Source organism: Peromyscus maniculatus, chromosome 15 (assembly GCF_049852395.1).
Source record: "Peromyscus maniculatus bairdii isolate BWxNUB_F1_BW_parent chromosome 15, HU_Pman_BW_mat_3.1, whole genome shotgun sequence".
Taxonomy (NCBI): Eukaryota; Metazoa; Chordata; class Mammalia; order Rodentia; family Cricetidae; genus Peromyscus; species Peromyscus maniculatus.
In genome coordinates, this window is record NC_134866.1 from 76,822,128 (window position 1) to 76,843,495 (window position 21,368).

The 21,368-nt window shown below is 43.5% G+C and overlaps 1 protein-coding gene across 3 annotated transcripts in view; it reads right to left on the bottom strand.

Moving 5' to 3' along the window:
- The window catches only part of Arhgef28 (Rho guanine nucleotide exchange factor 28), a 313,627-nt gene that overhangs the window by 85,468 nt on the left and 206,791 nt on the right, over positions 1-21,368 (bottom strand). For all 3 annotated transcript variants that reach the window (XM_076552103.1, XM_016004227.3, XM_006985761.4), the window contains 4 exons: positions 13,967-14,088; positions 11,829-12,097; positions 6,187-6,391; positions 3,146-3,257 (listed from right to left, as the gene is read on the bottom strand). In XM_076552103.1, coding sequence (XP_076408218.1) covers positions 3,146-3,257; positions 6,187-6,391; positions 11,829-12,097; positions 13,967-14,088 — 708 coding nt within the window. The remainder of the gene's footprint in view (positions 1-3,145; positions 3,258-6,186; positions 6,392-11,828; positions 12,098-13,966; positions 14,089-21,368) is intronic.

A 21,368-nucleotide genomic window follows, 5' to 3' on the forward strand; every position in this document is an offset into this window, starting at 1 on the left:
AATACCAAAGGAAACTATAAAGCTGGGCTTTATTTTAGGTATACAAATGTTAAATGCTGAAGTTACTGCCATTAAACACTTGACTCAAAATAAATTAAAAAAAAAAAAAAGAAGGCATAAGAAATAACAGCAAGTAACCCTGTGGGAGCCTGTTCTCGGGTTCCTCGTGGCTCTACCCAGCAGATCTGCATAGAGAGGATGATTAGGACCACGGGCCCGAGTGCAGGTGTCTGAGATGGCCTGCACTTGGCAGTGCTGGGGGAGGAGGTCTTTTGCTTCACCCCTTGGCATCTCTATAAATACCCTGGGGCAGAGACAGTCGGGGCCCGTTGGAATTGGTTCCAGGCCCTCTCGAGGCTATCCTTTGTTTTCTATCTGTTTATCTCCACAAAATTCTCCACTATAAATCCTTCTATCTAATATTTCCTGCTGATTGCACTCAAGAAAACTCTGGGGAACTGTGGGGGTGGTGGGTAAACGCCCCACATAACCCTTCAGAATTGACAAGGAAGACAGAATATGTCGAATAAGAACTAGAAAAGAGGGGCTGGAGGGATGGCCCTGTGGTTAAAGTATTTGCTGATTTCACAGAGGACTTGATTCTAGCTCCCAGCACTCATATTGGGTGGCTCACTGCTGTCCAGGTACCTGTACACATGTAGTACACACACACACATACACTCAGGCACATAACTATACATACAAAATAAATTAAGTATAAATAAAAGATGTGAAAAAGAATGAAGAGAATTTTAGAGGACCTGGGTTCAATTCCCAGCACCCACAGGGTGGCTCACAACCACCTGTAACTCCAGTTCCAGGGAATCTGATACCCGCTTCTGGCCTCCCTGGCACCAGACATGCACATGGCACACATACATGCATGCTAGCAAAACACCTCCATACATAGACAAATTAATAAAAAGTTTTAAAAAGAATTAAAAATAGTACAAATGCATCCTAACTTTGAGTATCTGCATTATGCCTCATACAAGGAAGCATGACCCCCACCACCACCCCCGGGCAAATGGAGACTTAGTCTCTGTTCAAATAGAGAAAAATTTAGTATTATGCAAAAATTCATCAAGAGAGAAGTACAACAAAACTAATATCAATTTACTTTTGATTCATTCTATCAAACTAAACAATAGATATTTGAATATGTCCTTGAACTAGACAAGTTTTCGCACCTGGGTTTTGGTTACATAGACACAGTCAAAATTATTCCTTCCTATTAGGAGGTAAATTACCCTTTGTAGCCCTATGAGTGTGACTGCCCCTTAAATGGTATCAGTGGAGATGCTGGCAATTGTACAGTTTCTGTCCGTTGGAATCCTCAATTCTCATTCTCTCTCTCTCTCTCTCTCCCTCCCTCCCTCCCTCCCTCCCTCTCTCCCATCCCTCCCTCCCTCCCTCCCTCCCCCTTCCGTGTGTGTGTGTGTGTGTGTGTGTGTGTGTGTGTGTGTGTGTGTGTTTTATTGTATCAAGCTAAACCACGTGGTTCTAATTCTTACCTTCTGGAAGCTTTCAAACTTCATTCAAATAGCCCTGTCTTTAAATACACTGCTTAGAGACAATACTTTATTTATAGACTAAAAGGGCAACAAAGGAATTGATGTCATCTTTTTATTCCTTCTAATTCAAATTTAAGTTTTTACTTAAAATTTATAACTTAGGGTACTTTTTCCTTAACAGTCAACTTCCTTTATACCATCAAGGTCACTGATTTCAAAGCTTCCAGGTCCGAGAAACCACCGTGCTAATGGTGAGGCACCCATACTGCACACTGAATGGAAGATTCAAGTATGCTTTCCAAATAGCAATAGTGTGAAACTAAGTCACCAGCTAGTCTATTAATGAAAAGGTGTCAAGGTGCCATTAAAGCTACCTGAATCAACAGTTGACAGCAGTCTTGGAGAGCCACGAAAAACCCATGAAATGAAGAGGGAAATGCAGAGCAAACGTCTAACTTCTACTAGCTGTTGTATCCGTTTTTATTCTCTCTGAGGACTTTTAGAAGCATGAATAACCAGTCATCCTTCTCTGCTAATAATGCATCCCAGAAGAAAGGGATAAACACGAAGCAACACTGGTTGTGTGGCTCATGTCTCGTCTGTCTATCTTATTCATGCAGCAGAGCTTGCCGGGATACTTAGCACATGTCAGCACTCTGGAAGAGCATCTCCAAGCTCAAAGTCTAAAGTCCCAGTATTGTTCCACATGATGTCAACGATGCAAAATAGCAGTAAAGCCAGAACAAAGTAAGAAAGAGAAGAAAGGGAAAGGGAAGAGCCTTAAACACTGCATGCTGGGGGAGCTGAGAGTCCTGACTGAGACCTGCAGCTTGCTTTTGGATGGCTCAAGGAGAAAAGAAGGGCATTGCCTGATGTATTGAAGTTTATTTTTTTATTAAACTATTATGCATTTCACACAGACACGAACACTCCCAAATCAGCCTATTACACAAGAATCTGTTCCCAGGAAATGTGAAGTAATTACATTTCAAAGCCAAGTTTAAATTGAGGGCACTGGATGAGGGCAGCTCCCAGTAGAAGTCTACATTGCTTGTACGTTTTCTATTTTTAGAGCAGAATTCCCTTTTGAAAATTGAACACACTCTTCCAATGTGCATCTTTTCTTATAGCTACACTATGTTTTCATAAGAGTTTATCGTATAAACGTTGTATTTCTGCTTCCTTACATTGCCGCTCTTTCTCTGAATGCTGAGATGTAGTTACTGGTATTGTGAACACAGTATTATTTCAACTCTCCCAAGGCCTGGGCTAACTGAGGAAGGAGCAACTCCACTCTGCCCTGCTGGTCTGCCTCTGAGGAGCTGGCCCCCAGCACTGTATATACAGGACCAAAGTAATTCTCAGAATTTACTTCAGTAAAATCCTAAGGCCCTCACAGTAATATACCTGGAGTCCATTCTTGTTTGTAGCATCCTTGAGAGCAATGCTTTACTAAACAACAGAGAAGTGGGCATGTATGTATAATTCTATCAAAACTGAATCTACAACAGCTGGTGTCCAACAAGGGAAGGATTTTACTTTGCTTAGAAAAATCAGTTGTGGACTCAGAACTGAAACTCATCTGCTCTGGAACTGAATGAGTTCAAAGTCAGATGGTAGACAGGGCTTACCTTCACCGGAACTGCACACTGTGAAATCACGCACTAGCCGGGATTTTCCAGAAGAGATCTTGGGTGATGAGCAGGAATATGAACGTGAGCGAATCCCCGAAAGCAGGGACTCCTATGAAAGACAGCAGCGTCACATAATCACCATCACCGAATAAAACCCCAACCCATGCATTTCATCTGTGCAGTTATTTATTTGTCCTGGGAACTGAACCCAGGGCCTTGTGCATGCTGGGGAGGCACTCTGTCACAGAGCTACATCCTCAGCCCCATGATCTGCTGCTCATTTTGAGACATGCTCTCACTGAGTTGCCCAGGCTGGCACTGAACTTGGGTTAGTCTGTCTAGGTCTCCCATGTAGCTGGGAACATTTCTTTTTTACATCATCTTATTAATTATTTGCTCTGTTTGCCTCTCAAAGTTTTTCTAGGGCTGTCCTTTTTATCTAATGCTTGGATAAACTTAAGCTTTGTGGAATAGTTCTTATACATGTAAAAGAATACCATTGTACCATACCAACAAGTTGGTTAAAAATGAGAAAATTAAGTCACATGACTTTTTCTCTGAATGTTCAACCGTGGCTTTAATTTATTTTTTACACAGATTATTACTTTTTTTGTTAGTTTACACTTCCGCATTTAAACAAAATATTATACTGGATTTCCTTCCTTAAGCAATTTTAGAAGGTAGAGAAAAAAACTACATCCAATTATTAGAGGTTTTAAGCTTTCAAATGGCTGTTTAGGTTTATAACGTTAGCTGTAGCCTCTAGGGAAAGTCCATGTGAGTCCTGTTTATCTGGGCCCACTGTCTAATAGACTTTCCATCTGTACTTCCCAGATTGATGCTATCTATGATTTATATGACTTTAGTATCATTTCTTTTAAATGACCCACCATTTTTGCTCCTGTTTCCCAATTACGTGTTATTTTTATTATTATGTTTACAACATATATAAAAATGAAAGATGGCAAGGTAATTAAAACATGGTTTTCTTACATGGTCCAGAAATTTTAGATGAATATGGAATAGGAATTCATTAGAGCCATTATGGTGTCTAACTCCTACTCCACAGAGGCCTTAGCATTGATCCTGCCCATGTAGTTTTGAGGTATCATTTACGGTGAGAGTTAAGAGAAAGGGGTGCAGAATCCTTTACTGAAATTAAGCCATTACAAACTGTCCTGCATGAAAGCTGGTCCTGCCCATTCTTCCTAAGTGAAAGCACATGGTTCCTTGGCAGTCATTGGCTAAAGAGCTCGGAGCAAAGCTGATCACCGAAGCCTCGCCCGGCTTCCAAGGGCCCTGGCTTAGCTGCCTTCTCTAGAAGCACCCACTGGGCCCAGAGACTGAGTCACTGGATGTCGAGCTGTATCTAACCTGAGCAGGGAGCGGGCCCGCGGAGCCCACAAGATGCCATCGTCTTCACTGAAGTTGTGCACAGCAACCATTGTTCACGACAATGGAGCTCTGAAAACTGTCCAAACCCTTTTGGCGACGTTATGCTGGGTAATTACAGAGGCAAGACAAGCTGCGCTGTACAGCACAGAATCTTCTTTAGGAACTGTTTCCAAAGAGCTATGTTTCATTCCAAGGAATGATAAGGTTTGCACATTATATTCAAAACTCAAAACTAGCTAGTACTAGCATTCACAACCATAGCCATTTCTTTCTTCAATAGTATTCATCCACACTTCTATTCTTATTACCCAGATTTATCATATGATGTTCAAAAGATAAGTATAGACTTCCAGGTTACAGAGAGAAAGAGATCTAGTATGGGGGTTAAAAGATCTTAATTTGAGTAATGACATGTGATCAACCTGGGGCCACCTAGACAAAACTCTAATCCTTTCAAAACATAAAATAAAAGTGCTGCTTATGTCTTAGATGGGCGAAGAAAAACCTCTGTATTTTGCACATACATAAAGTTATTTCGTATATTACAGGGTATACTGCGAAAGGAAGGCATCATCTTACTAGCCAACGTGGTCTTGGTAGAACCTTGGCATTTCACACATTGTTTTACAGTAGTGAATACAATTTAAGAAGAAAATGAGTGGATTATAACAGCACTCAAATAGAAAAAACATACATGTATGTACAAACAGAAGAGTTTGTCTTGAAAAACTGAATTAAAGTACTTATTTTTAATAAATGTATTTGTTTATTTTATATCCTGGCCACAGTTTCCCCTCCCTCCTCTCCTCCCAGTCCCTTCCTCCCATCCACCCCCTTCTGTCCCCCCGCCCCCAGTCCACTCCTCCTCCATTTCTGTTTAGGAAAGGGCAGGTCTCCCATGAGTATCAAGAAAACATGGCATATCACGTTTCAGTAAGACTAAGTACCTCCCTCTGTATTAAGACTGGGCAAAGCGACCCAGTATGAGTCGGGTCCCAAAAGCCTGTAAAAGAGCCAGAAACAGCCCCTGTTCCCACTGATAGGAGTCACACAAGAGGACCAAGCTATACCACTGTAACATGTATGCAGAGTGCCTAGGCTAGTCCCATGCAGACTCCCTGGTTGTGGGAGCCCCTGTGAGCCCATGAAGCTCATAAAATTATCAAGAAGAGTAAAACTTCAAGATGGCAAAGTGAATACCATTGGCGATTAACTTGTGAAGCCAGGAACGCCCAGCAGATGTCACCTCTGACTTAGTGACATCATCTACCTCCTTGCCTGGACCAGGCTAAAGATTATATGTGCAAACAAACTCAATCACTGAAACCAGCATCTCCAGTTTTCCTCCCTCTGTGTCAGGAAGGGGAGCAGGGATATCATATGAAATAGTAACATTTCCCAAGTATGTAAAAACGGCAGGTACTCCTTGTGGGTCAATAACATCAACCAACTGCTGGAACAGTTGTACAGATGAAATGGAGTCATGGAGGGTAAAAAGCAGATAGCACACAAGTCCCTCCCGACATATATACAAGTACTTTTTCTTGGGGCAGAAGACAGAGTCTGTCCTGTAGGTAGAGATGGGTGCATTGAGAACACGGTCTGTGCATTTACAACAAGCAAACAAACACCAGGGAGAATACCTTGGAATGCAGAGTACTTGAGAGAGAAAGTGACTCGGTCCTGGAGATGTTACAGTCTGGCTCCGTGTTGGCCTCGAAAGAATCCAGTTCATCCCCACTGGGAAGCCCGGTTCTCGAGGAACTCTGAGAGCCCACCGCATAGCAGATGGGGGGCTCGGAATGCCCTTCCCCCTCACTGTCGGCAACCAGGGCATCCAGGCTGGAACTAGAGCATGAAATAAGTCACTCGGTGAGCAGTCAGACAGATGCTGGTTTTTGTTTTTCTGTGTTCAGATTCTCTCACTGGTGTGGTGGCCAGTGTAATGGGTGGCCATGTAATTTCTCACTGACACTGCTTTTTATACTTTTCCCCCTCCGAATCTCTTTTTAAACAAAAATTTTTATTCTCTTCTTTGTGTGTGCACAAGTGGGTGGGTGTGTGCATGCGTGTGCCACCTGCACACCTGTGGAAGTCAGGGAACAATGTGCAAGAGTCATATGGGACCTGGGGATCAAATTCAGGTTGTCATGCTTGGTGGCAAGCACCTTTACCGGCTGAGTCTTCTTACCAGCTCTTTAAACAAAATTTCATGTGTCCCCCAAATGGATACTCCTACCTGGCAAAAGCCCTTTTGTTGTAGAATATTATTTTAATTAGGCAAAGATGCATTACATTTGTTCATGCTGCAGATATTACTTTAGCTGTGTAAAAGCATGTTACTTTTGTTCAAGCTGCATTTGTTTAATGCTGTAAGGATGTGTGTTTAGTGATGTAAAGGTGTGTTGCATTTGTTTCACCTTGCCTGCCTAAGGCACCTGATTGGTCTCATAGGAAGCTGAATGGCCAATAGCTGGGCAGTAGAGAGATAGGAGGGGCTGGTGGGCAGAGAGAATAAAAAGGCAGCTCAGGAGAGGGAAGAAGAATGAGAGAAGGCGGAGGAGAGAATGAGGGACATGCCCCGGCAAGAAGCCAGGCAGACGCCAGACAGACAGACATAGAGAAGCAGTAAAAGTAAGATATACAGAAAGAAAGATGGTGAAACACCCCGAGGCAAAACACAGATGAACAGAAGAAACAGGTTAAGTTAAAATTGCTCACCAGAAAAGAGCTAAGCTAAGGCCGAGCATTCAGAACTAATAAGAAGTCTCTGTGTCATGATTTGGGAGCTGGTTAGTGGCCCTAAATAAATAGCCTGGTCCACCATTTCCATTACTTCACAAAAGTGGGTCTGACGGTGACAAACTCACCATTTTTGTTTTGCAAACCTAATGATTACCAGCCCTATACAGCAATCCTTCACATACTGAACGTGCCAACGATGCCGCCCCACAGGGCGGTTGGCACCGCAGCCTCTGGCCAATGACACGGGGAAGATACAGTTGGCATCCCCTCAGCCGGAAAGTCAGGAGGGCAGAGGTGAGCGTAAGAAGAGACAGCGAAGAGCTCACCTCAGGGGGAGAAGACAAGGGTCAGAGAGAACCCGCATGTGAAGCCTCAAGCCATCCACATGAGATGGCCATTTTCAGAGACTTACTGTTAAGGATTCTGTCTCAGCAGGAAGTAAAGATTCTGCCTACTCTAACGTTTTTTTCTTCCTATTTAACTTTTATAACCACAGCATCAAAGGACAGAATGTGACTGCCAACTTTCAAGGTTCAGTCCCTCATAACATTTACATGGTTAAACCATTCTACCAAGCATGGTGGCCGTGGGTGGTCATGGGTGATCATGAGTGGCCGTGGGTGGCCATAGGTGGCCATGGGTGGTCATGGGTGGTCACGGATGGCCATAGGTGGTCATGGTATGTATGTGGGGGGGGGTCCAAGGTAGGTTCTTCTTCCAAGAACTCAGTGCCTTATCCTTAGCACCAAGCAGAAAAGAGAATTGGAGGCACACTTCTACTTCACTTATTTCAACACTCAAATATCTTGGAGTCTGTTAGATTCTTTTTTTTTTTTTTTTCAATATGAAGAACAAAACTCGATGTGAAGAAAATAGTCCTGATAAATGTTATTGGTTTGGAGATATAGTAAAATATAGCTATTTCAAGGTTCTGTGTAGTTTCTGAACATACTTAAAAAAAAAAACCAAATATCTAAGAGTGAAGAACAGGTTCATCAGAGCTTGCTGCCTATGTTTGCAGCTTGTGGTCTCTGCTCTGGTGAAATGGACTCTCACTGGCAGCCTGCAGGTGCACAGCCTTCCAGTTACAGTACAAGTTTATCTCTATGCAGAGGCCATGGATGCTCCAATATTACATTATTTTCAGCGTTAGAAAAACATTCATTTCTCTTTCCCATCTAATTCAAATTAGACTGTGATTCTTCTTTGCTACGCAATTAGCCCAAGGTACAGTAGCACAGACGGAATTCTCAAGGTTGCCTAGAGTCTCACCTTACAATCATATCCCATCAATGGGATGGGAGGTCAATTCACTGGGCTGTGATCAGAATGTTCCTTTACAATAGCATAAACTAGAAGATACCAGAGTACATTCAATATGCCATTGCATAAAACTGCTTAAATTCCAGAAGGGGGGCGGGTGATGAAAAGGTGACTTAAAAAAAAAAAAAAAAAAAAAAAAAACAGATGAAACAGAAGGGCATCTGAGATGTGTAAGTTTTTAAATGAAACAAATGATTATTACCTATCACCTAAGTTTTTGTCATTTAATATTTTAAAATAGGTGTTTTATAGCTTATTTTTTCCTTTATTTTCTCAAAAGAGCTATGGACTTTAAGCAATATAATCATTACATCTTGTACATACTAAATTGTTGGGTTTTTTTTCAGAAAGTTGGTGTTTGTGATACACAGTCGGAGGAGGAAAAGACTCACAAATAGATAGACTCCAGAGTGTGAAGGATGTGTCAGGGAATTCCAGTCACACGGGCAATGCCTCTGTGGCAACAGTCGCTCTCACAGCACACCACTGAAGGAGAGGTACTAGAAGCCCCCAACACCTTCACCTCTCCTCGGCTCCAGCTCTCCCAGAAGATGACTTGGTCTTTGGAAACTTCCATGGAGGGAAACAGGGTGGCTGAAAAGCACCCACACGCAGCGGAAACTAAGACATCAGTTGACATTCAGACTGATGTGAAATCTCCAGCGTTTTGACTTTTCTGTTACCATGGATAGGCTTCTGCATTTCCCAGTTTGAAAGGATCCAAAGAGAGAGTCATTTTATAATACCTTGACTATAGCCGAGAAAGAACTGTAAAATGAACAACCTAACTGCAAGTCATCTGTCACAGGGTCAATGTTAATCACAATTGTCATTGTCTCCTTAGGGAAAGCAAGTCAACTATCAATCCTTTCCTACTAGGGCTGCAGACTGGCTTGCATGTCATGGGAAACCCACACTTCCCAAAATGGTTAGTGTGGCTGTGATTCTTTTTTTCTGCTTCCTGCTCATCTTTTCTACAAACCTGCACATCCTTCGTGCACAGGGATAGGATTCAGAATGGATTCTGGGAGCATCTGCTGTCCTGCTAAGTTGGGAAATCCTACTGTAACGTTCAGATATGGAGTCGGCAGAGAGCTGCATCATCTGGATTAATGTGCATTGCCCCACTAAACATTGCTGTGACCCTCAGGAAATGTAGGATTTGTTTTAGTTAGCCTTGTCCCTATATCCACAGTTTTGACTATGTGCCCCCAAATTCCTCTCATTAGCAGTTCCTGGCCTCGTGTGCTATTGTTCACATAATAAACTTCACTATGGTTTATTATTTATCAGGTGATTCGCTCCATGACAGCATCCACTGACAGGAGGGAACTCCAGTCACCTCAAGGCTAAAAGGAAATATCTGCAGCCACCAGCCTCCCTTCTACCCCGTCACCATTCCTGTATTTCTCAGGACTGGGGGAATGCATAGGAGAGGGCTAGCCTATGGAAGCAACTTGACCAAGGGTGTTTTCAGCAGAATAGCTCCTGCTCCTCCTCTCAATAATAACCGTGCGTGCGTGCATGTGTGTGTGTGTGTGTGTGTGTGTGTGTGTGTGTGTGTGTGTGTGTGTGTAGGCAGGTGGATAGGTAGGTACATATTTTGATAGTGCTGTGTAGCCCAGGCTGACCTTGAACTCGTAATCTTCCTACTTCTGTCTCCTGGGTGCTGGTTTAGTTTTTCTGGTACTCTAAAGAGGAAAAACTCTGTCTGTAGCAAGGAAAAGTTTAAAACTTTCTACAACAGGAACATGAAAACACAAGTTTGAAGCTCTGGGAATATTTTCATAAAAAGGCCAGGATAACCATTTGTACTTTTTCTGCCTTATATTTCTCAAATATCTCTTTAAACAACCCACTTCTTGAGATCTGAAGGGCACTTAACAGACCCGAAAGATTCTGCCAGGATGTATTAAATCACACACAGCGGAACTGTATGGTGTCTGGCCTACACTGGTGGCTTCTTATCCCCAGTATACAGGTTCAAAGGTTCAAAGCCCCAAAGACCATACAGTGCAATTAAAATAACCGCACTCCAGCATCTACAAAACCGTAAGATAAAACACAAACCCAAGATGCGGATGTTAGGACTTGCAGTCAAAATACCCTTCAACATCAATACTTGGCACTTTAAAAAAACCACAGTCTGTAGATCCATATAAAATACACCCAGTGGATGGTGTCCACGGACACTCATTCCCTCCCTGTCTCTTCTGGATCAACGATAGCTCTTCTGAGAATCTGTTCATCTACATGCATGTTCATTTAGAGACCAACACTTACAGACACATGCGTACATGCTATGTTCACCTTGATTCATAACTTCCCACGTGAAAATGAACACAGAATCATGGGGCTAGGACATGAGAGAAAATAGATTAACCTCTAGAGAAAGTGGATACTGGCTTATTTCCTAAAGAAAATGGACATGGAGACACAGAAGGCACGGACACACACAAATACATGTCATCATGACAAGAGTAATTTTTAAAAATGCTATTTCATGTGTACCAGAAAACAATAAAGCCTGGATGAGCCCACCCAACTTGACACACAAATGCTCACCAGTCCAGGCAAGGTCCATCCAGCCTGCTCGCCTTCTCTCACGAGCAGCAGCAACTGTCTTGAATTTAGGGAATTTTCCCTCCCTGCTCTCTCCTTTCTCTTTATAGTTTATGCACATATGCAATAAATTGTCTTATTCTGCACTCTGTAAAAATTAAATCTGTGTGTAGCTTACTTCTTTCAACTTCATGCCTTTGAGGTGCGTATTATGTATACACACTTGTCTTTAGTTCATTTTCTTGAACTCTACAGTACTCCATTTGCACAGTTTAAGACTGTGTAACCACAGAGCCAGTCCCCAGTTGAGTTATTTCCTACTGCTGCAAATACTAATGGATTGGTCTGCTGGTAAACAGAAGTGACGAGACAATGCAGATAATTTTCCAAACTGTTACCCACCGCTCTTCTCTCCACCGCCATTGATTCATGTCACAAACATGGTCATGTCAGGCTTTTCCATTTCTACCAATCTACTCGTACTCAGTGCTGTGGTTTTCCTCTACTACATTTTTGTTGGCTTTCTTAACTGCCCTCCTTTCAAATGGATATACACAGGAAATAAAAGGGAATAACATCTTGATATAGAGAAAGAGTGACGAGGACACCTTTCTCCCAGTTCCCTGCGTTTTTTCTCCAGAAAGAAGCATCTCACCTTCTTTTCTTGAGATGACTCTGCTCCTTTTCAAATTCATGAAGCCCGAAAGAGAGGTTCAGATGAGAAGTGTGGGAGCCGGCCGGGGAGGTGCAGGGCTGACGGGCCACAGTGTCTGCTGTCCCCTCACTGTCCTCACTGAACGGATGCCCACAGGGACTGCTGGCAGGAGGCAGGATGTGCTTGCAAGCCTCAGGCCTCATGGATTTGGGGCTGGTATGGGCAGAGAGTCCCTCTATGTTTATATAGTTGATGTCCAAATCGCCAACCTGGACATTGGAAGAGAACAAATACTGAATGAAAACAGGAAAGAGTGGTTTAATTAAAATCAACAAAACCCACAGAATTTAAAAATAATCTCCACCACACTTATCTTTTTCTCCTCGTTTGTGCTTTATATAACCAGAGAATTCCTTTATGATGTGTTTGTGTTCACGTGGCCTATCCCATGATCCTCTGCCACTAGCCCATAATTCTCAAAAGGAAGAAGCCTTGCCTATAAACTAAGCAGAGCCTCCTTTTAACACATTATGAATCACTACCTCAAAATGAGGGGGCGTGTGTTGTTAAATACCCGAGAAAACACCAAAGAAAACAAGCTGTACTCAAAACACAGTCCATAAGAATCTTCATGGTGAGTACGTCAGCCTCAGTTTCCCTACAAACATCACTAGATGAAGACCATATCAAACTACATAAAGGACATTGTATAACTAGAAGATCTTGTTTAAATGTCCAAACCTCAAATTACCTGTGCATAAAACAAGCACTAAAGCCAGCAAGCCACACTGTGCTCATGGTGGAAGACCCAGCAGAGAGCAGGAAAGGCCTGGGAAGAACAAGCAGGGGACTAGCAGGAAGTCAGAGGGAAACCTGAGACTTATCTATACTCACTGGTAACAGAAGTCCACGCTGCATGCATGGAAAAGAGCCCTGGTTGATCAAAACACTTCTCTGAGACACCGGCTTGCAGGTGCTTGTGAATTAGGGGTGGTTGTCCAAAGGCATCGCATCTCAGGACAGACAGTGAAAATGAAGAGAGCCATCCCCGCTGTAGAGCGGACGGGAGGAGCTCCATGGTAGAGAGCAGCCCAGCAAATTCAAAGCCCTGGATTCGATTCCCAGCACCAACGAGTGAAGGGATGAAGGGCAGGGAAGGGCAGAGTGAGCGGGACTGTTAGAGCCCTACATCATCAGCCGTCATCTTAATAATTTATACAACCAAAACCAACAGCAAATGCTCCAGGCAGCAAATGAGACTCCAAGACTAACAGGAAGGGCTATGGTGATACTTCACTTGGCAAAGTGCTGAGGACCTGAGTTCTAATCCCCAGAACCCATATAAAAGCCAGCCATGGTGATGGAGGAAAGAGACTGTCCTAACTGCATAAACTTGGCAATCCTTTACTGTGTTTATTGAACTAGGCTGTCTGCGTTCTCCTTTTCTTATTTGTTCCATATCATTAAAGCAGTATTTCTTTTATGTAAAATAGTCATAAACAAAAATTATATCCTAAGTTCATCTTTGAGGGATTTTCTTTTCAATTTTAGTGCATTTTTTAACATTGTAATGACAGTTTCCCATGTAAACTTGAAACATTCATAATAGTTGGGGTAAATCAAAGTAGGATCAATAATCTGTCTAGTGAAGCTTAGAACAAGATGGAATAAAAACTCAAAAAATTCGCTGAAATTATGGAGATTACATAATAAAATAAAAAATCTCATTAAGACAAGATGGGCTGGGAACAGGTATCCACCTACCCATCACTGCCTGTTAGATTTAAATACATACATTGCCGTCCCCCCACCTCCCCCCCACACACACAGGACGGGAGGAGCACTTATTGAAAATCTGTGTGAATGCTATTGGCCACTCATTGCCATTTCCTGTTTGGCCCCACCAAAGAGCTTTCCCATTCCTCCTGGCTGTTCTCAAGATCTGCCCCTTCCAGTGCCCCTTGGTGGGGTAAGATATTCTGTGTCCCAAGAAAGAACCCAAGCTAACGCTTGGGGAGAAGGAGCTTAAGCTAGAATTCTTAAATGATCACAAAAAAAGCAAGAAGCTCCATACCCCCGCCCCTCTCTCTCATTGGGGGAGTGGTTCAAATACCCCTGGTCACTTCAGCATGCCTTACCTGATCAATCACCATACAGTTAGCATAGACTTCATCACCCCCGTTCAGCACATCAGAGAGCTGGCCCACAGCAAGGGACGTTGGGGCATGCTTGGATTTTTTGAGGCCATCAAAGGAATGATCTAGAAGAAAATGAACAGAATTGAGAAATTTATCAAGTATGAACAATTCATCTTACAACCAAGTCTTGCCTTCTTGGTCAAACAAACAAACAACAACAACAAAAAAGGCATTTTAACATGGTATTTCCTGTATTCATACCTTAAGAGTTCCAGTGCAGGTACTTTCTCTTCTATCCCTAAATCTCAGTTAGCTAGAACTTGAATTGTTCTAGACAGATAAATATTAGCCCACTGCAAGCATGGATTCCCCCTTCATGGGAGACCTTTAAATTCTCCCACATTAAACTCTACTCCATTTCCTTTACTAATCACATGGAAGCATTAGTCAGTGTCACACTTCTCAAGTATTTGACAGGTTCAGACTGGATGAGTCACTAATGATGGAAAGACAGAACTAAAGCCCAGCAGTGGTGGCTCTGGATCATCCACAAACCCTCCCAGGTGGCTCTTCCCTTTATTTTGAGTGACAGAAATGGCTTTTCTTGCTTCCATGGTCTCCGCTTTGCTTCAAATAGTAAAAGTAGCTCAGGGTGGGGTCCTGGAGTGTTGAGATGCTACTGTATTTGCAGAGAGCACAGAGTTCAAGGCAATAAAACCTGTGCAAGCCAGAGGCCTGGCTTCCTGTGCCCGGTCTGTTTATTCAATCTCCAGACACCTCCGTGGAGACTTCCCATCTGTAAGAGCAGAGTAACGCCACTCTTGTCTTTGTGTGCTTATGGCAGTGAAATCAGTCTGGACACGTACAGCAGTTGGCAGTAAGTGCTCCATTAATATGATATGTTACTGTTATTAATGTTTTGCTGTCATTCTTAAGATCTTTAATTATGATCAGTATGAAGTACAAGGATAATAATACTATACTAACCATAGTATTGTATCTGTAAGTGATGGGGTAGATTCATGGTATGGCCACACACAGTGCTACTTAGCAAGTTTTCTTGGATACAAAAGGGAAAGAATGGCGCTGGGTGTGGTGGCCCATGCCTTCAAACCCACCAGGGAGGCAGACACAGGTGGATCTCTGTGTGTTTGAGACCAGCTTGGTCAACACAGCAAGTTCTAGGCCAGCCAGGGCTACATAGTAAGACCCTATCTTAAAAAGAAAACAAAGGGTCAGTATGTCCCAAAGCCATAGAATTGGCATGTATCTCCCTGCCTGTTTTACTTCTGTCACAGGGTAAAATCAGACTGTGAGTCATGACTCATGACTGCTGGGTTGATGTTCTATATTTTAAAGTTCTATTTTTCCACAGAAAGTTCTGGAGGACATAAAAGATATAAAGATATATGAATTGATGGCCCTGGCTTCAGATTACAAATCTAGATCTACTTGCCCCCACAGAACACTAAAATTAACTTTGATTAAGTTTCTTAAGAAAATATACCAAGTAGAAGGAAGTGTTTTCTTATAACCATAGTTGATTATTTTATTAATTTATTTAACTAGCTAGCAATGCGATACGTACAAAGCCCACAGGCACTTCGAGAGTATGACCTTTATGATCAATGGCTATACCCATTCATTCTAGTTACATGGAAGAGGCTCCATTAGTTATAGATCAAGGATGCAGCAAAACACTTTCACTGTTCTGATCATTTGTCATTCTGGAAAATGTTTGAAAGCAGTCACAAATAATGCAACATGGCCTTGTAGCGTGTGATTAATCAGCTGGACTGGTCTATGGTGTTTTGCTTTTATAGATGTGAAACACCTGGCATTTTTGCCGTCATACTTAGAGACCATTCATCTCTTTTCTGATGGCTGCCCTCGTAAGACTTCATTCATAACTAGATTAAGAAGGCAACAAGCAATGAACAGATTCAATTTTAAAGATACAGATCAAGTGAAATCTCACCCCAAATTGGTGTTCTGATGAATGTACTTCTCTGTCACCAACAGCTTGATTGCTTTGGTTTTTTTTTTCCTGTGTGCATGTGTGCATATATACATATAAGTGTCTGGGGAGGCCTAAGGAGGCCAGACAAGGGCATCAGATCTTCTGGGGCTGGAGTCACAGGTAGTAGTGAGCCCTCCAGATGAGAGTGCTGGAGTCAAACTCTGATCCTCTGAAAGAGCGAGTGCTTTTAACAGGCATCTCTCCAGCCCCCAAGAGCCTTGTTCTTAATGACCACAGTTCTGAACACTGTGTTCAGAACTCCAAGCACTTGCTCCAGCGATGAGCAGAACCATAAATTACTGCTGTTTTCTAGCACAGAGGTAGAATGTACTTTGTCCATTATAAACCTGTGCTCTACATGCCATCAGGGTCAATATGGAGACTGTATCCATGTCACAAAATAAACTACAAGGTGGCTGAGGATGGAGACTTGGAGTCTAATTTATTTTCTGAATTATTAATTTGATCAGGGCTTAGAAAAGGACATAATTGAGTTACAAAGACAGGGCTGTGAATGACCCTTAGCAATAACTGTAAATATTCAAAGCTCTAAAAAATCATTTTTTCCTATATATAATATATATATTTGGTTCACAAATGCATTTTGTAGCCAAATCTAACTGGAACTCATGTAAAGTCTTTATTTCCCTCACTTGAGGTCAACATTCAGACATTTGCCACAGAGATACTATGAAGCTAGATGACTGTAGAGCCCCAGTGTCTCCTATAAGAGTCACAACTCACAAAGTACAAGCCCCATGTCAAAAAGACAGTTCCCCAATACAACCAGCCCAGATGTACGAAGAAGAGACTGTGAGTCTCTACAATAGTAGCCACAACTGATATTGGACCAAAACATCTCTAATTTTTGCCATTCCTCTCTTAATTTCATGTTTTTCTACAGCAGCACAGCATCTATATTGCATGTCAGATTCACACACTCTTTTTTCTTTAAATGACATTGTTTTCAAAGAAATACCGTATCCCCAGTATAAACAGAAACCCAGTCTCTCTTCACAATGTAGAAAGGAATGGAAAGGCTAAAGGCTACAGAAGTGAAGCAATACAGTAGATTCCAAGTACAGCTACTACACAAGCTGGGAGGGAGCCTGCCTGTCCTCTCTGTTAAATTCGTGGAGATTCTGAAGGACCCGAGAAACACTAATGATGTGATGCGTCCAACTAAAACTTTCTAACAATGGACAGATCAGAAGAACCTGATTGTCAGGGGAGATGGCTCAGTCAGTCATTTACCTGCCACATGAGCATAAGGATCAGAGTTCAATTCCCAGGACCCATGAGGGGAAGAAAAAAAAAGCTGTGAATGGTGACACATGCTTGTAATTCCAATGCAGAGGAGGTAGACACATCCCTAGAGCTCACTAAGTAGCCAACCAAGCCACTTGGTGAGTCCATGCCAATGAAAGATCTCTCTTGAGTAAACAGCAAGGTGGCCAGCCCTTGAGAAAGGACACTGAGGTTGTACTCTGGCTTCCACAGGCTCACAAACACACGTGCCCACACACACACAGAGCAACTTGCAAAAGGAATACCGAATTACTGCAGGTTGACTGTGAAATGTCCCCTATGAGCTCCTATGTGTGAAAACTTGCTCCCCACCTAGAGGCACTGTTCTAGGAAGCTGTGGGGCCTAGCTGACAGACACTGACAGGCAGTCAAGGTTGTCCCCATGAGAGAAGTCACAGCTACGAGCTCCCATCCACACAGACTGAGTCTCTCCTACTACATCTTCCCTCCCCCAGAACTGTGACTCAAATAAACCTGTCTCCCTAAAAATACTGCTCTCACACAGAGAGGAGATGCTCTAAACCTACCTGACAGTGTAGCTCGGTGGGAATACCTCAGTGTGGGAGTGACCCGATGTGACCCAGGATGATGCTGGCCACCTCCCAGACCTTATCATTGCTCTGTCACCCCAAGGATGACCTACTGTGACAGAGTCTCTCCAGACCCCAGGGTTGGGTTTTGATATTTGTGTGTAGTGTTGGTTTTTTTAAAATAACTTTGGGCCAGTCACGTGGTTCAGTGGATAAGAGGGCAACCCTGAGGAGTCCCACCCCCAGGACCCGCGTGAAGTAGGAGAGAAGTGACTTCACAGATTGTCCTCTGACTTACACATCCCATGGACAGACACACACACACACACACACACACTCTAAATAAAACAAACAATTTCACTCTTAACTATAACTTCACATGTTTAAAAACAACCCAAGTCTGCCGTGACAGCACACTCCTGTAATCCCAACACTTAGGCGATAGAGCCCAGAGGATCGGGAGTTCACGGTCAGCCTTGGCTACACAGTGAGTTTAAGGCCAGCCTGGGCTACATGAGGCCGGGTCCCAAAAAGCAAAACAAAACAAAACCCAAGGCAAAGGGAACACAGCAGACATTGCATCTGTTGCATAAAAACCACGTAAAATGCTGCTTTTATCTCCCTTCCAGTAGGATTTCTCTCCCATGACTCAAGGACGAAAGCTTCTAAATCTGAGGGATTACAGCTTCAGAGGGGAAATCAGTCAGAGATGGCGTGTCCCCAGAACGGCGGGGGCGGGCGGCTCAGGAATGAGCAGATAATGACAAGACAGAGTGGATGCTGGGCCAGCTTCTTCCTGAGGACCCCTACAGGCTCAACAGCTGCTCAGGGGATCCCCAGTCCTCCTTCAGGTATCATCCTCACTCCTGGGTCGCTCCACGGGGACTCCCTAAAGCACAGATTCCCATCAGTACTTCCTTGCTATGCCAGATACTCTAGTGACGGGAGATAACAAGGGAGGTATGTTCGTCCTGGGAAGAGGGCCCTTCAGCACCAAGAAGGGAGGGAGAAGGAGGTGGCTGAAGTGCCTCCCATCTCTCAGAGGTGCTACAAATCTGGCAGGGAGTGGTTACCCACCCAGAGCAGCCTGGCTGTCTACAAAGCTGACTCCTGATGATGGAAGCCAGCCTGCCTTCTGGAAGGCCAGGCCTGGTAGCTAAAGGGAAGTGTAGCCCTACTTGCCTAGTTATGTAAGAGAAACACACCCAGACATAAACAAACCTGTGGCCAGCTTCCTGCAAAGCTGCCGCCTGGCTGGCCTGTTCTCACCCATCTCCTGCCAAGCTCTCACCACAAAGGCTAGGTAGGGCTTTGCAGTCCAGAAGTTTCTTGACCACAGTCAGGCAAATGGGTCTCATTCATTCACTCCTTCCTTCCTTCCTTCCTTCCTTCCTTCCTTCCTTCCTCCCTCCCTCCCTCCCTCCCTCCCTCCGTTCCTTCCTTCCTTCCTTCCTTCCTTCCTTCGTTTTTTCCCTTCCTGTAGTGTGCTTTGTCTTAAACAGAGAGCTAAGGGTTGGGGATTTAGCTCAGTAGTAGAGCACTTGCCTAGCAAGTGCAAGGCCCTGGGTTTGGTCTTCATCTCCAGGGGGGGGGGGGTAGACAAAAATCACAAAATCAGGAATATATGAACACAGGAGGGTTTCTTGTGAATCACTAGCCATGGCACATTAGGTAAGCCTGGCTGCAGGATTGAGTGTGAGGCGGCCTTTGAACCGGTGGCCACCACTGGCGGCAGCAGTGGCCCTCCGAGGACAGCCCTTGTCTCATCCTGGGACCCACAGCAGCATCCCCCCCCCCCCGCCCCCCGTCACTCACTCCATCCTACTTTCTCTTCTCTTATGCCAATTATATCTGCTTACTCTATGTGACCATCTCCTTCCAAGAACGTAAGTCCTGTCAGGAAAGCGACTTTGAACATCTTATTCTCTTTGTCCCCAGTGCCGAGAAGCAGGCCAGACCATACTCAATATGCAATCAATAACTGTGGAAGTAAGGAATCATTTCACCCCAGGAAAACAAACTTGCACCAGGAACAAGGAAGAGAATACTCTTGAGGGGCTGAAATGTCTTCTCGGCTTCTGGAAGCTTCCTTGGCTTCGTCCCACTTTTCCTTGCTCTGCTCCAGCTCTTTCATCTTTCTCCCTCTTATTCTAGTGCTTCTCCCGACATTCGCCATGAACCTGCTAGCTGCGATACCCACTGGGCCCAGCCCAGGCCTCTCTGCTCCTCTGACCTTCGCAAACATCTTCAGGGTACAGTCATTACTGTCACCTGCCAAGTGTCAGCAGGGCCAACAGGCTTTCCTTCCCAATCACCTACCACACTCCAGAGAAAAAAATTTCATTTCACTTCTCTGGATAGAGGTAACTTCCTGGTTGGGGCTGACCAATAAACAGAGCAAATGGAACAATACAGACCCTGTGGCTTCCTTTGCCCCTGGTATCAACAGCCTGAGAACAGTACTGTTTAACCCCTTCACTTAAAACATCAGGAGCTGGTCATGGCACCACAAGGCTGTAATCCCAGCACTCGGGAGGCTGAGGCAGGAGGACCGGGACTGTAAAGCCTGTTTGGGCTACACAGTCTGCCTTAAAAAATTAGACTACAGGTGCTCACTCTCTTCTTAAGAAATAAGGGGCCATTAGGCAAACTTGTAGATGAAGGAACTGGGAGAAAGGAGAAAAAGCATTGAATAAGAAGAAATAAAATGGGAGATACAAGGAAAGCATCACCCTCGGCACACCCGTTCCACACAAGACTGACATGCGATGACAAGGACATACGTTGTCCTTACTACAAACCAGACACCTGTGGCTCTACTCAACCATCTGATCCCCAAACAATGTGGGCAAGGAAACCAAAGTGTCATTCAAGGCCCCCCAAAAATCACAGAACCAACAACTGGCAGCCACGCTGCTGACTTAAGCACTTTACTGTATCCCTGTGGTTACTGAATGTTCCATTTGGAAACAAGGAAAACAGTGTTTGACTCTGGAATATACTCTAGCAGAGACTATTCAATCTACAGGTTAAGGTTTGTTAAGATCAATGTGAAATTAATATTCCTAATATTGGTGAACATTTACTTCCTAGTGAAGATTCCACTGTTGGAATGAACTCGGAATGGACACCTGACCTTGTGAACGGAAAGAAAGAAGGTTTTCTTGATTTTCAAAAAATGTTGATATCACATCCATAAAAACTGACATATGCTCAAATATTTCACAGAAACTATTTTAGAAATTCAGGCACAGCTCTAGTCTAGTCTGGCAGACAATTCTGAACTGCCTTTCAGGGTGTGTGTGCATACAGTGTGTGTGTGTGTGTGTGTGTGTGTGTGTAATAGTCTAGATGAATTACCTATAATCATTTTTTTATTATTCTTAGAGGAATGAACTGTCAAGAAATAATATCATTCAAATTTTCTTTCCACAAATTAATGCCTCTAAATATATAATATAGCACACATCTGAGACAAAATAAGCGTGATTTTATACTTACAGTGTTACAATATACAAGTAGGAAAAGTTGAAATTTTCATCAG